The following is a 14,180-nucleotide window of genomic DNA, read 5'->3' on the forward strand; positions in this document are numbered from 1 at the left end:
ATTATCTTTCCAATTTAAGAATGCAAAGATGATGAGATTTTCTTTTATTTGATTTTGGTAGAAAGTTTTTCATTCTTTGATCCAAGAAACCTGTGTTATCCTATTCATTCAAAGAGAAATTATGCTGATCAAAATTTACAAATGTTTATATTCATAAATATTATAATACATATATATTAAAATATATGTCTAAGCACACGTATCTGTACACACATGCTCACACATGTACACACAGCATAACTGAATAGGGACTGAGACAATTTGATAATGAATAAAAACAAAATAATCCATTCCACACATTCTCTCTTTGTTAAGTATAGGTTAATTTACAACCATTTTTGAGTCTTTGTTCAAACACATAAAGTAACCAAGGTGCTTTCTATGTTGATGAACATTTTGTAAAGAAATCATGTAAGTTTTTCTGAAATTATACTCAAATTTAGTTGGGAATCTTTAATCCCTTTATTCAAACAAGTGGGAAATTCCAGCTTGTACTGTTTAGCTAGATCCAATTAGTAACTGGGAAGTTTACAGTCAGGTTGTTATTAAAATATAGAAAACAAGAATAAACAAGGTGGACTCAGTCCATGGACTGAAATTCCCTGATGCAAGTCAGAATATTTGGTCTGACAACTCAAGTAGATTTTCCTTCAGTTTGTTGCGTGTGAAATATTTGGCACCACAGGAGATTTGCCAGTTTCTAGAGTCATTCACTTTCTGTATGTTGACCCACATGGATTTCTGAAAAATCCCTGCATTTCTTACTGCATATTTCTTTGGAGTGCTAACTCCAGAGATAATAAGATAAGTGAGTGACTGCTCACTTATCTTATTCAAGCAGTAAATGGTGATTGTGCACATGAAGTGGGAAAGGAGAGTCAGCAGCACAACTTGACCGTTCTTTGAAAAATCCAATTTAAGAAAGAATCTGAGCAGAATACTTAGATCTAGAAATGTATTCCAAAAAGCCTATTCTTAGCCATGGAAAAATCTTTTTGCCTACCAGTGGGACACATACCCTTGTTGAAGATTTTGCTCTAAAGTAGGGTTGTTTGGGCCAAAGGGTCCAATTAAGTCAGGAAAATCAGGAGTCAAAAATCACTATTTCAAGTTGTGCAGCTCTCACTTGCCAAGTGAGATGCTGAATGTCTGGAGCAAGTGTTTTTTTTTTTTTTTAACTTTGTTTTTTTTTTATTTTTATTTTTTTAATTCTTTTTTTTTTTAAATATTACATTCAAAAAATATGAGGTCCCATTCAACCCCACCGCCGCCACCCTCCACTCCCCCCACAGCAACACTCTCCCCCATCATCATGACTCATCCATTGCACCTGGTAAGTACATCTCTAGGCATCGCTGCACCCCATAGTCAATGGTCCACATCATAGCAACCCAGGCATTGAAGGACAAATACTACATGACCTTAATGATATGAAATAAGCAACCTGCCTCAGGGAGCTAGAGACTGGAAAATAGGCTTACAGGAAATCGGGGGGTGGAGGAAGGATGTGAGCCGATGTCTGCAGGGGTGGAACCTATGATGAGCTGGCGGTAAGTATGAGCACAAAGAAGAGATAAAATGGGGGCAAGAGGTTGCCTTTGGGTGGGGCTTTGCGGGTTTGAGGGGGGCTGGGGATGGGCGGAGGGGTAATATCGCCCAAAAAATTGGGGGGAGAGAGGGGCAACATACGAACATAGGAGAGTGTCAGGTGTTGGTTGAGAGTAAAATGCTGAGAAAATCGTATCAAAATATAATTAGGAGGGTTACCTGTTTAGGATGCTCGGAGGGGATGGTCTGACGCAGGACGGACTCCTGGGGAATGGCTGAAGGCTCATTTTGCCAGGGTGGGTTGTACCATGGGGTAGAGTCCCAAGAAGTGAGAGTTGGGGTGGACCCACATCCTGGGGAGGACTAATGTCATCAAATAGAACTGTATCTCTTGAGAGAAAGGGTGGCTCCCAGGGAATTAGGGCAGTTGAGAAAGTCAGGCCCTGAACACTGATGCAAGTATCTCTGGACGTAGCTCCTCGGGAAATGGAGATTGGCTGTCGCTGTGGGCCCCAAGGGGAGGGGAAAATGGATGCTGAAAGGATGGAACCAAGGTAAATGTGGGGGCAAGAGAGGAGTTTCACGAAAGTACACGAGGATAAATATAAAACATGTAATATTACACCAAAAACATATAGGGGACGACAACTAATAATGTAAACCATAATGTAAAACATAGGATAACTAAAAAATTTAGAAAACTGTATATCCTAAAGTATGGACCACATTGTAAGCACAGATGTCACCTTGTTTGAAAGCTATTGTTTCAGAGTCTGTACATTAGTTTCAGGAAATATGATATGAATAAGTTAAAACATTATCGCTATGGAAGGGAAAAGGTTTTATGGTGGATGTGTGGGAGTACTGTATATTGTATATATGAATTACTGTGGAGCAAGTGTTTTAACATCACTGCAGATGGGGTCTGGCTTTAGAGTAGGATTTTCTTATATGACCTCATCATTTCAGACCTCACTTGGTTAAATACAATGTTCACTCAACTACACAGATATCTCTCTCCACGTGTTTTGTTAAATAAGTTTTTATTTTTAAATAATTTTAGATTCCTATTAAGTTGTAGAAGTTGTCCCAAGAGTCCCAGCACAGCATTGCCTACTTGTCCCTAATATTTACATCTTACATAATCATGGTTTATTTGTCAAACTAAGAGATTTACATTGGTACAAATTTAGTACCTATACTCCAGACTTCATTCAGATGTATCTAATTTTTTACTCCTGTACTGTGCCCCTTCCAAATTCCAATTCAAGACATGACATGCATTTGGTTTCCATGAATCTATTACAGGATTATCGTGTGACATTTACTGAAAATGTCTTGGTCACTGCTAATGCATTGCTCACATTTTAAGGAAACAGCATAATGTTTTATTCTATACATCAATATCCTATGCATTTAACAACAAATCTCATCATTTCCAGTTTAAAGATTAATTTTGCCTTCATATTAAGAATTTGCTAACACATTGCTTTCATCCATTCATGCCCAAATGAATTGAGCACATTCACTGGGGCCCTGTATCTATACTGGGGAACAAGCATTCCTTAGATAATGTAGAATTGTATGAGAACCTGAAGCATATTAGGTTTGGCTGCACATGAATCGTGCCTCATATATTGATCAGCCTGATTACATGTCTATAACAGCAGCACTTGGTTTGACTGCCCCCTGGCAAGTTCATGGGGAAGGGTGAGATGTGCCCAGAAAATGTACTTGCTTAGTTGATTTTATGTATAATTAATTGAGATTTTTTGGTCACTTGAACAACAGGAATATACAAAATTAAATAAAACACATAGAATTGTAAATTTTAACTAAATTAAAGCATAATACAGTTTATCTCTTAGATCAAGACAACAAGCAACATTCCCATTTTGTCCCAGGTAAAAGGAACGAGTCATCTCGTCTTAAGGAAAAGTGAAGGCAGCAGCTTGGTTCAGGTCTACCTGGGATGTCCCCAGGTCACTGCCCTCTTATCAACAGCCCTGTCTAGAATTTCTTCTTTAGTCAGAGAACATGGCCATGGAAACGGAGGGGACAGATCCTGACCACCTTCAAAGCTAGTTCTGCTCTTACCTGTATTTTCATAGCACAGTATTCAGCCCTGACCCTATGGATGTGGTAAACATCAGGAAATCACCTGTGGGTAAAAGGGGCATAAAGCACATCACATTTCATGAGAAGAAACATGTGTCAGCATCATTCAACCATGAGCTAAGTGGGATGATAACTCTTGTATCTGGACTTATGACTTCCCTTTTCACATGTGGTTATTCTTTTTTTTTAAAATTTATTTATTTTTTATTGACTTTGTAATAATATTACATTAAAAATATACATATATGAGGTCCCATTCAACCCCACCACCCCCACCCCACCTCTCCCCCCCCAGCAACACTCATTCCCATCATCATGACACATCCATTGCATTTGGTAAGTACATCTTTGGACACCTCTGCACCTCATGGTCAATGGTCCACATCATGGCCCATACTCTCCTCCATTCCATCCAGTGGGCCCCGTGAGGATTTACAATGTCCGGTGATTGCCCCTGAAGCACCATCCAGGGCAGCTCCATGTCCCAAAGACGCCTCCACCTCTCATCTCTTCCTGCCTTTCCCCATACCCATCAGCCACCATGTCCACTTTTCCCAATCCAATACCACCTCTTCTATGTGGACATTGGATTGGTTGTGTCCATTGCACCTCTATGTCAAGAGGAGGCTCAGATTCCATATGGATGCTGGATGCAATCCTCCCACTTTCAGTTGTAATCACTCTAGGCTCCATGGTGTGGTGGTTGTCCTTCTTCAGCTCCATCTTAGCTGAGTGTGGTGAGTCCAATAAATCAGACTGTAGGTGCTGGAGTCTGTTGAGGCTCAGGACCTGGCTATCACATTGTCAGTCCAGAGATTCAAATCCCCTAAATATATCTTAAACCCCAACACTAACTGCAACTCCAGCACATTAGCAATCTGAGTCCAGATTCATCACACATAAACACCAGTTCCAAAGAGGGGCCATCTGACCTGGTAGTTAACCCCATCTGCCATGACCATAACTCTCATGGGTCTCTTTAGCCCTCAAAGGAACCAATACCTGGGGGTTGTATCTGCTTTATCTGTCTCTCAGACTCTGCTCAGTTGTGCATAAGGGCAATCCTTCTGACAGCCTCCAGACTCTTTTTTAGAGACTCGTAACCATATAAACTCATTTCTCCTTTCCATTTCCCCCTTGCATTAGGTCAAACAGCATTTTAAAGTCATGTTATTTTATGTAGACAGGGATATTCTGCTGATCCACATTGAACCTTCCGTATAAGGTCATTTTCCAGTTGCATCATCAGTTGGTAGTTGATAGTGGTCCCTAGGTGCCAGGGAGGCTCATCCCCGGGTGTCATGTCCCACGCTGGGGGGAAGGCATTGCATTTACATGCTGAGTTTGGCTTCGAGACTGGCCACATTTGAGTAACATGAAGGCTGACAGGAGGAAATTCCCAGGCATAATGCTGCTCTAGGCCTTGTTCTTATTTTAGGCTTATCAGCTCACAAGCATAGTCATTAGCGTCAGGGGCTCACTGTTGAACCCTCACTCCCTCCCGGTCCCCGCCGCTGCACCTGGGAGACTGTCGCTGCTCCCCTAGGTACCACGACAGAGCACCACTGGCCAGGAGCCCAGTACCCCCCCTGCTGTGGTTTTTAATTGTTGCCACTATGAGTATATCCAAACATTACCATGCACCCTGGGCATATGTTCTGTACAGCTCCCTGTCAGCCATATATCACCTGTCAATGGTATCCTATACCAGTATTCCTCCATTGCCATTGTTGAACCACTCTGTGATCCAGAACTCCCTGAAAATTGAAGCCCAATATAATGTCAGGGTCCCTTACTAGGAAATGGCATATAGCGATGGGTTTAAAGGTTAGATAAAGAATACGTGTCGACTTGGAAAAAATTCTACATCCTATCTTTTTCTTTTTTTTTTTTTTCCCCTAATTATTGAACTTCTCTTCACAGGAGCCCTAGACCACAGCAAGGCATATATATAATATACAGCACTCCCATACATCCACCACAAAACCTTTTCCCTTCCACAGCAATACTCTTACACCCTATTCACATTATATTCACTTAACGTGATGTACAGAGTCTGAGACAATAGCTTTCAAACAAGGTGACATCTGTGCTTACATTGTGGTGCATACTTTAGGATACACAGTTTTTTAAATTCTTAGTTATCCTATGTTTTACATTATGGTTTACATTATCAGTCTGTCATCTCCTATATGTTATGGTGTAATATTACATGTTTTATATCCATCCTTGTGTACTCTCAAGAAACTCCTCTCTTACCCCCCATTTACCTTGGTTCCACACATTTAACGTCCATTTTCCCTTCCACCTTGGTGCCCACAGTGACAGCCAACCTCCGTTTCCCGAGGAGCGACGTCCAGAGATAGATGGAATAGTGTTCAGGGCCTAACTTGCTCAACTGCCCCAATGCCCTGGGAGCCACCCTTTCTCTCGAGGGATACAGTTCCCTCTATTTGATGGCATTAGTCCTCCCCAGGATGTGGGTCCACCCCCACTCTCACTACTTGGGTTTCTACCCCATGGTGTCACCCACTCTGGCAGAATGAGCATTTAGACATTCCCCAGGAGCCCGTCCTGCATCAGACCCTCCCCTCCGAGCGTTCTAAACAGGTAACCCTCTTTATTATATTTTGATATGATTTTCTCAGCATTTTACTCTCCACCAACACCTGACACTCTCCTGTGTTCGTATGCTACCCCTCCCTCCCCCCACTTTTGGGCAATGTTACCCATCTGCCCATCCCCAGCCACCCTCAAACCCGCAAAGCCCCAACCAAAGGCAACACCTTGCCCCCATTTTATCTCTTCTTTGTGTTCATACTTACCACCATCTCATCTTAAATTCCACCCCTGCAGACATCGGCTCATATCCTTCCTCCACCCTCCGATTTCCTGTAAGCCTATCGTTCAGTCTCTTGCTATCTAGGGCAGCTTGGTTATTTCATATCATTGAGGTCATGTAGTATTTGTCCTTCAATGTCTGGGTTGCTTCACTCAACATAAGGTTCTCAAGATTCATCCATGTTATCACATGTGTTTGTAGTGTGTTTGTTCTTACAGCCGAGTAGTATTCCATTGTGTGTATATACCACATTTTATTGATCCACTCATCTGTTGATGGGCATTTGGGTTGATTCCAACTTTTGGCGATAGTGAACAATGCTGCTATGAACATTGGTGTACATATATCAGTTTGTGTCCTTGTTTTCAGTTCTGCTGGGTGTGGTTATTCTAATACAAATATATATATATATATATATATAAAACTTTACTCTTATTTCATAACTAATTAGCAATTTATTAGGTCAGAGTTTTGTAGATCAGTAGTCTGGGTCCAGTGTTGATGGTTCTCTCTCAGGTTCCTACATGGTTAAAGAGGGCTGCCTTCTGTCCAGAGCACAGCGGTCTCTTCAAGCTCATGGGGTTTGGCAGAAGCAGTTCCTCAGGTGGCAGTGCTGAGATCACATGTCCTTGCTGGCTGTCAGCTCTCTCCTCCTAGAGCCTGCCTGCATTCCTTGCCACATGGTCCCCTGGAACTCCACAACCAGCTTCAGATATATTCTTCCATTTCAAATACTAATTATTTATGAATTTCTCTGGGTTCTTTCTCTCTGACCAGTAGAGCAAGATTTAATGGACCCCCCTTCTTAAAGTTAATAGCTTTAATGATATCTGCAAAATCACGTCACAGCAGCACCTGAACAGTGTTTCAACAACTGAGAGAAGGTGTGAATATGCTAAGGACAGGAGTCCCCACGCTTTTTTTAGAATTCCTCTTAACACAGTGTGTTCTTTTTAAATCATTAATCAAAGATTGATTGGGCTTAAATTGGATCTTTGGGATTGGGGGAACATTTGGTAAATTTCACTTTTAAAAATCCTTATATGACAGAAAGCTTGTCTCCCAGCTGCACTGAAACGTTAGTGCCTTCCACTGTGTATGCATCTTTGGAGTGTTATAGCTTGTAAAATGATCCACAAGTATCTGCTAAAATGAAAAATTATTTCAAACTCTTGTTCCATGGATTCTCATAGTACATAACCTAATCCTCAAACTTCCATCAAATTAATATTCCCCTTGGAACATGCCTGTTCTGCTTTCACACTCTGTTTCATTAGTCATTCTTAAATATCCAGGACCATCTTTTCCCAAGTCCTGTTTGTTTTCTGAAGTGCTCTTCCCTGGGCTTTGAAGGACAGCCCCCTCCTCTATTCACGCATTAGGTCAACTGTCCCCTACTTGAAGACAACATTTCCTTACTTCACATTTTATGTGGGCCCCTCTGGCACAGTTACCCTTCATGACACATCCTCATTTGTTACCCTGTCATCCATGATGGCTTTAAATTTTTGAGTGTGTGTAAGAATGGGAAGGAAATTATATTGCACTGATGCAGGAAACCTATCAATTAAGTAGTAGAAATTCAAACAAAATCAGGAAATTTAAGAATGTATATTAAATGCAACTTCATGGAAGAGGAGGAAAGAATACAAGGGTGGAAAGAGCAAACCTGAATTAATTATTAACATCTAAATATAAATACATGGTGAAATAAGAACAGGGTGGATTGTAGATGAGAAGGAATGCCTTCCCTGATGTGGGCGTCTGCAGTACTATTCCTGAATGCTGGGAGGGGACCCCTCCTAAGGTAAAGTACTCATAAGGAGACAAAGTACAGGAAATGATCTTATTAATTAGAATTAGAACAATACAGGCCTTAGGTCATTCTCCATCAAGGAAAACCTCTTAGGAACTTTGGAAAAAGTCTGCCAGAAAAGATATACTCATAGTTGTGGAAGAATTTTTTATCCACATAATTGTGAAATTGTCCTAAATTTTCTCTTACCTCTGACTGTTCACGCAGAGGGTTGATCCTGAAATGGAGCAGGTTCACATGGCCCTACTTTTCCTGAGTAACAGCTTAGCTCAGAGGAGGAAATCTCATTGAAGCAGGTTAGAAATGGCTGCAGAAATGTTACTTGTTTATTGTGTAACCTCCCAATAAAATGAATCGTTCTACTTGTTCCTAATTTAATATCCTATGCCTAGAAGTGTTCATGATATTGTTATTTGCATAATTCTAAAAGTATCATTGGTTTTGGGTACAAATAAACCAAACTATCAGACTGCTCTATCAGACCATGAGAGCTGAAGCCATTTTACCTATGACCACAAGGTGGAGGTGTTACACTTCATGTCTCCTACTTACTACATAAGTGATTTCAGAAAGTGGTCGAACTAAACGACAGTCCTAAGGGTGACCTGTAAGTATTTGGTGACTCATTTCTGAGAGTAATACTGTACTAAGGGCAATACAGAGGACTAGTTTGGGAAATATTAAGTGAGGTTCCTTTGGGATGTTAAAGAGGAGTTTCAAATATCTGTTTAAAATTTAGAATAGACTGCGATAGATACACCATACGTGCACTACATCTTAATCTTATCCAATGATAAGAGTCTTTTCCACCTGGTTTTGGCACCATATTTATAATATTTATTTAAGTTATGATATTACACTTACAGATGTATGTATTTTCTTACAAATTCCTTTTGTTTTCAAGATGGGCGCAGTTGATTTGAAAGAGTACAATTGCTGATAAAATATTTCATTTTCTGAATTGTGCTGAATATTGTTGAAAATTGTGGTGCTAAGTTGTTTTCCTGCCTTTTGCAGGTGTGTAGTTACATTTCCTGTGGTCATGATAATTTTATCTCCATCCATAATTTATCTTTACAACTCACTGCACAGGTACCTTTGACTTTATGCTCTCTATTGATTTGCATATGCTCCTCGGGGACTTGGTTGTCTGCTCAGAGCTCTATTAATGCAGTTTCCCTGGAAATGGGGACTGAGCATATCAGTCAGGTGAGCAAGATGATGTCACATTTCGAACTGCTCATCCTGCTGGTACTCTGGGCCTCAGGTGAGAAGTGTAGAAGGCTATTATTTTTATAAATTTGGAGAATGGTTTTAACATGCAGAGTAAGCAAACCATTTCATCTAAAGCAGATCTGAATATATATGCTAAATAAGGAAACCTACATTTAGATACATATTTTATACATTCATGATTTAATGTATGCTCTATGTTCTTTTCTTGTTGCAGGTGCCAGTGGGGACATCGTGATGACCCAGTCTCCAGGCTCTGTGGCTGCATCTGCAGGAGAGACCGTCACCCTCAAGTGCAAGGCCAGTCAGAGTGTTTACAACAACTTAGCCTGGTACCACCAGAAACCAGGACAGGCTCCTAAACTGCTCATCTATTATGCATCCACCCGACCATCTGGGGTCCCTGATCGATTCAGTGGCAGTGGGTCTAGGACAGATTACACTCTCACCATCAGCAGATTCCAGCCTGAGGATCTGGGAAATTATTACTGTCAGCAGTATTACAGCAGACCTCCCACAGTGCTTCAGCCCCGAACACAAACCTCCTCCCCAGGGCTGTAGGGCAATGAGTCTTGCAGCACCAGCTGCTTCCTCCTCAAATAGACTTGAATATGTTTGCTTCTTCCATCTGCCTGAGAAACCATGTTCTTTACGGGACTGTACCATAGAAATATTTTTTTCTCTTAGCTGGCAGGGTGAATTGACCCTCTAGGCTGGGGTCTTTTAAATTTTATACCCTGATGGATTGATTCTCTCTTCGTTGTAGCTCCTTAATGTTTAAAAATTTATCATCTTCTTTCCTTATCCCTTGCATCTTCTTACTTCTCCCCCATTATCCTCCAACTCTGGTCCTTCCCAAAATTAAATCCTTGATCCTTCATATTCAAAACTTCCTCTATGGAAGGGCATTTACCTCCCTTACTCATTTCCTTCACTGGACCCTTTGCCATCCATGCCTTTCTTTTCATTGTCACAAAAGATGATTTGATTTCCTACTCTACCTTCTTTTTTTATTTAGATAACTATTTTCAATTCTTATTGCCATTAAATAGTAATTTTGTATGCCTTAATGTACCATACTATTGAAGAATGCTTAGGTTATAAGGGATGATGCTCAGCCAATGAAATATGTTGATTTTAGTTTGGCCACTCTTCCATGGTTGGAATTGAAAGCTCCACTCCCAAAATATGAAGGAGGAAGAGACAGTTGGGCACCAACTTCAGCTACTCATGATTAACTTCATTGAACAAAAATATAATTCTAAGAACAGCTAAAGTTCAAAATTGTTCAAGTGAGAAAGAGGCCAGTAGCTGGCATCTTAACTCTCTGCCTGACAGAGGAGAAGCAGGGAGGACTGAATATCACAGTGCTGGTGGGGACCGGCTTCGGTCCATCCAGGCCATATTGCAGGTCTAGCCTAGGCACCAGCCCTACCTCTACAGGGAGGAAGCTGGGGCCATGTGGCAGCCTCTTTAGAAAATTACTGGCCAGATCTCAGAGCCATTTGATTACCCAATGTTGGCAATGCAAGTCACCCAGTGCAATTCTGTGGCTGGAATTGGAAGCTCCATTCCCAAAAAGAGGGGAGGAGGAGATGTTTGGCCACTGCTTTCAGCTACTCATTAGTAAATTTGGCTGGCTAAAGTATACTCCTAAGAAAATTCTAAAGTTTGAAACTGTCGAAGTCTGAAAGAGGTTGTTACCCTCCACTTTGACCCTGCCCCCAGCGTGAGGGGTAACAGGGCTGAACAAAAATCACATTGACTGTAGGAACCAGGTTATTTCACCCAGATCACCCTGCAGCCTTAGACCAGGCTTCAGCCCTACCTCTTGCAGAGAGGATGCTGGCAGGCCCTGCACAAGTCTATCCAGGTAACCTCAGGTACATTAGACTGGCAAACACTGAATAATGAGAATTCTAGCAGGGTAACTGTGGTCCTCTTTGGACCCGAACTGCATAGATTGTTGCCCACACCTGCAGCTCCACCCCAAACCAAGGCAAGGGAGAAAAGGGTTTGAAGCTTCATTAGTCTCTCTGGGCAACTACAGTCTATGCCTGCACAACTTGTATTGTTCCACAAACTGTGACTTTGTCACTACCCCTAGCATAGAAGAAAGTTGGTAGAAACTTCCTTGGTGTCTTGTAAAATGAGCTCAGCTTCAGCCTCCATATCTTGTAACACCAACTATATTATTGTCTCCTACTACACAACCAGCAAGGGAGAAAGGGCAGGAAACCCTAAACTAAAATGAAAAACTACACCCAGAATAAATATTTCAGTAAGCCAGATGCCAAGACACCAACAAAAACTTATAATCCCCACCAAGAAATAGGAAACTATGGCCCAGTTAGAGGAAAAGATAAGCCTACAGATGACATAAAGGAGTTGAGACAACTAATCATAGATGTTCAAACAAATCTCCTTAATAAATTCAATGAGATAGTTAAAGAGATTAAGGATATTAAGAAGAGATTGGATGAGCACAAAATAAAATTTGAAGGCATACGTAGGAAAAAAAAGCAGATCTTATGGGAATGAATGGTGCAATAAGTCAAATTAAAAAATATTGTAATCATAAATAGCAGATTTGAGGAGGCAGAAGATAGGATTGGTGCAATCAAAAATGGCCTCTGAAAGTGAACATACAAAATAAAAGATGAAGAAAAGAATGGGAAAAAATTAACAAGGCGACAGGGAACTAATGACATTAAAAATCATGCAGACATACATCTCATGGGTATCCCAGAATAAGAAGAGAAGGGGAAAGGGGCAGAAGGGATATTTTAAGAAATAATGGTAGAAAATTTCCCAAACCTATTGAAGGAAATAGATATCCCTGTCTAAGAAGCCCAGTGCATTCCTATTCAAAATACTCCAAATAGAACAACTTCAGGACATACTCTGATCAAAATTTCAAATGCCAAAGACAAAGTGAGAATTCTGAGAACAAGATAAAAGCAATGCAAAAAAATTAGGGTACCCAATAAGACAGAGGGCTGATTTCTCACGAGAAACCATGGAGACAAGAAGACAGTGGTATGATATATTTATGATGCTACAAAAGAAAAACATCCATTCAAGAATCTTATATTTGGCAAGATTATATTTCAAAAATGAGCATGAGTTTAGAATATCAAAGATAAACAGAACTTGGGAGAATTTCTAAAGAAGAGATCAGATTTTCAGGAAACACTAAGGGGTGTGCTAGAGCCTGAAAAGAAAAGACAGGAGAGAGAGGCCTGGAAGAGAGTCTATAAATGAAGAATATATCAATAAAAGTACCAAATGTTAAGAGTGGTGAAAATAAAATATTGCAGATAACACTCAAATAGGCAGGAATAAACTTAACCAATTATACAAAGCATTAGTATTCAGAAAACTGCAACTCAGTGTTAAAAGAAATAAAAAATGGCCTAAATAACTGGAGGAACACTCCAATCTCAAGCATTGGAAGATGAAATATCATTAAGATGTCAAATCTACTCTAATTTATGTATAGATTCAATGCAATCCTGATAAAAATTCTACCCTTTTTTTTAATTGAAAATGCAATTAGCAAAATTTTTGGAAGGGTAAGGGGGCCTGAATAGCCAGAAACATTTAAAAAGGAAGAGCAAACTCTCATCTCCAGATTTTAGAGCATGTTATCTAGCTATAGTGGTAAAACAGCATGGTACTGGGATAAAGAAAGACATATAGACAAATGGAATCCAACTGATGCTTCAGAAACAGACCATCACATGTATGGTCAAGTGATTTTGTTTACTATCCTGTCCAATCTACACATCTTGGGCAGAACACTTCATTCAACAAATGGTGCTGAAAGAACTGGATATCTATAGCCAAAAGAAGAACAGAGGACCCCTTTCTCACACCTTATCCAAAAATTAATTCAAAGTGAATCAAAAATCTAAAAGTAAAAGCAAGAACCATAAAGCTTCTAGAAGAAAATGTAGGAAAATATCTTCAAGACCTGGTGGTAGGTGGAAGATTCTCAAAGGAGATAAGAGGAGGCCAGGTACGGACTACTGATATTTAGTGTTTTAGAAGTTTTAATTAGCTTTACTGTATCAGTGTGGAAATGTATAGAGTGGATGATAATACATAGTGATTAACAGTTAGTTTATAAAAGGGGATGTGGCTGAAAATGGCTGTCTAGGGATGTAAAAGCCAGTTGACAGAATGCAAGAGAATATTTTAGGAACTGAATAGCATGGCAAACAAAGAGGTGGATGGGAATTGTGTTGCGTGGTACAAATGCAAGAATGTCCTTTGTTAGCTGGGGCAAATTTACATCATTATTGCAGGGTGGTGGGAATGTGGGGAAGCATGGGAAAAATACAACTGGAGTGAACTGTGGATTAGAGGCAATTATATAATATTCTTGCATCTATGCCAAAGATGTTCTTTGTTGAAATGGGGCAGTATGCAAAATGTGTGCCAAATGTATACTATGGAGGTGGTAATAATCAGATGACATTATCTTACCTGTAATAAATATCCTGCCATAGTATGATGTGTTGTTAGAGGGGTGTTGCTTGGACATTCTGCACATGTACATGATTGTTTTATGGGATTACAACTTTTATCATAAAAATATAGTAAAAAATAATAACAGTG

At 40.2% G+C, this 14,180-nt stretch overlaps 1 gene segment (V, D, J or C); it reads left to right on the top strand.

Moving 5' to 3' along the window:
• The first annotated feature begins 9,532 nt into the window (after positions 1-9,532).
• Positions 9,533-10,118, top strand: LOC101445736 (immunoglobulin kappa variable 4-1-like). The segment is given in 2 exon segments: positions 9,533-9,591; positions 9,775-10,118. Coding segments are annotated over 2 exon segments (393 nt in total).
• Positions 10,119-14,180: the final 4,062 nt, after the last annotated feature.

This window comes from Dasypus novemcinctus, chromosome 17 (assembly GCF_030445035.2).
Source record: "Dasypus novemcinctus isolate mDasNov1 chromosome 17, mDasNov1.1.hap2, whole genome shotgun sequence".
Taxonomy (NCBI): domain Eukaryota; kingdom Metazoa; phylum Chordata; class Mammalia; order Cingulata; family Dasypodidae; genus Dasypus; species Dasypus novemcinctus.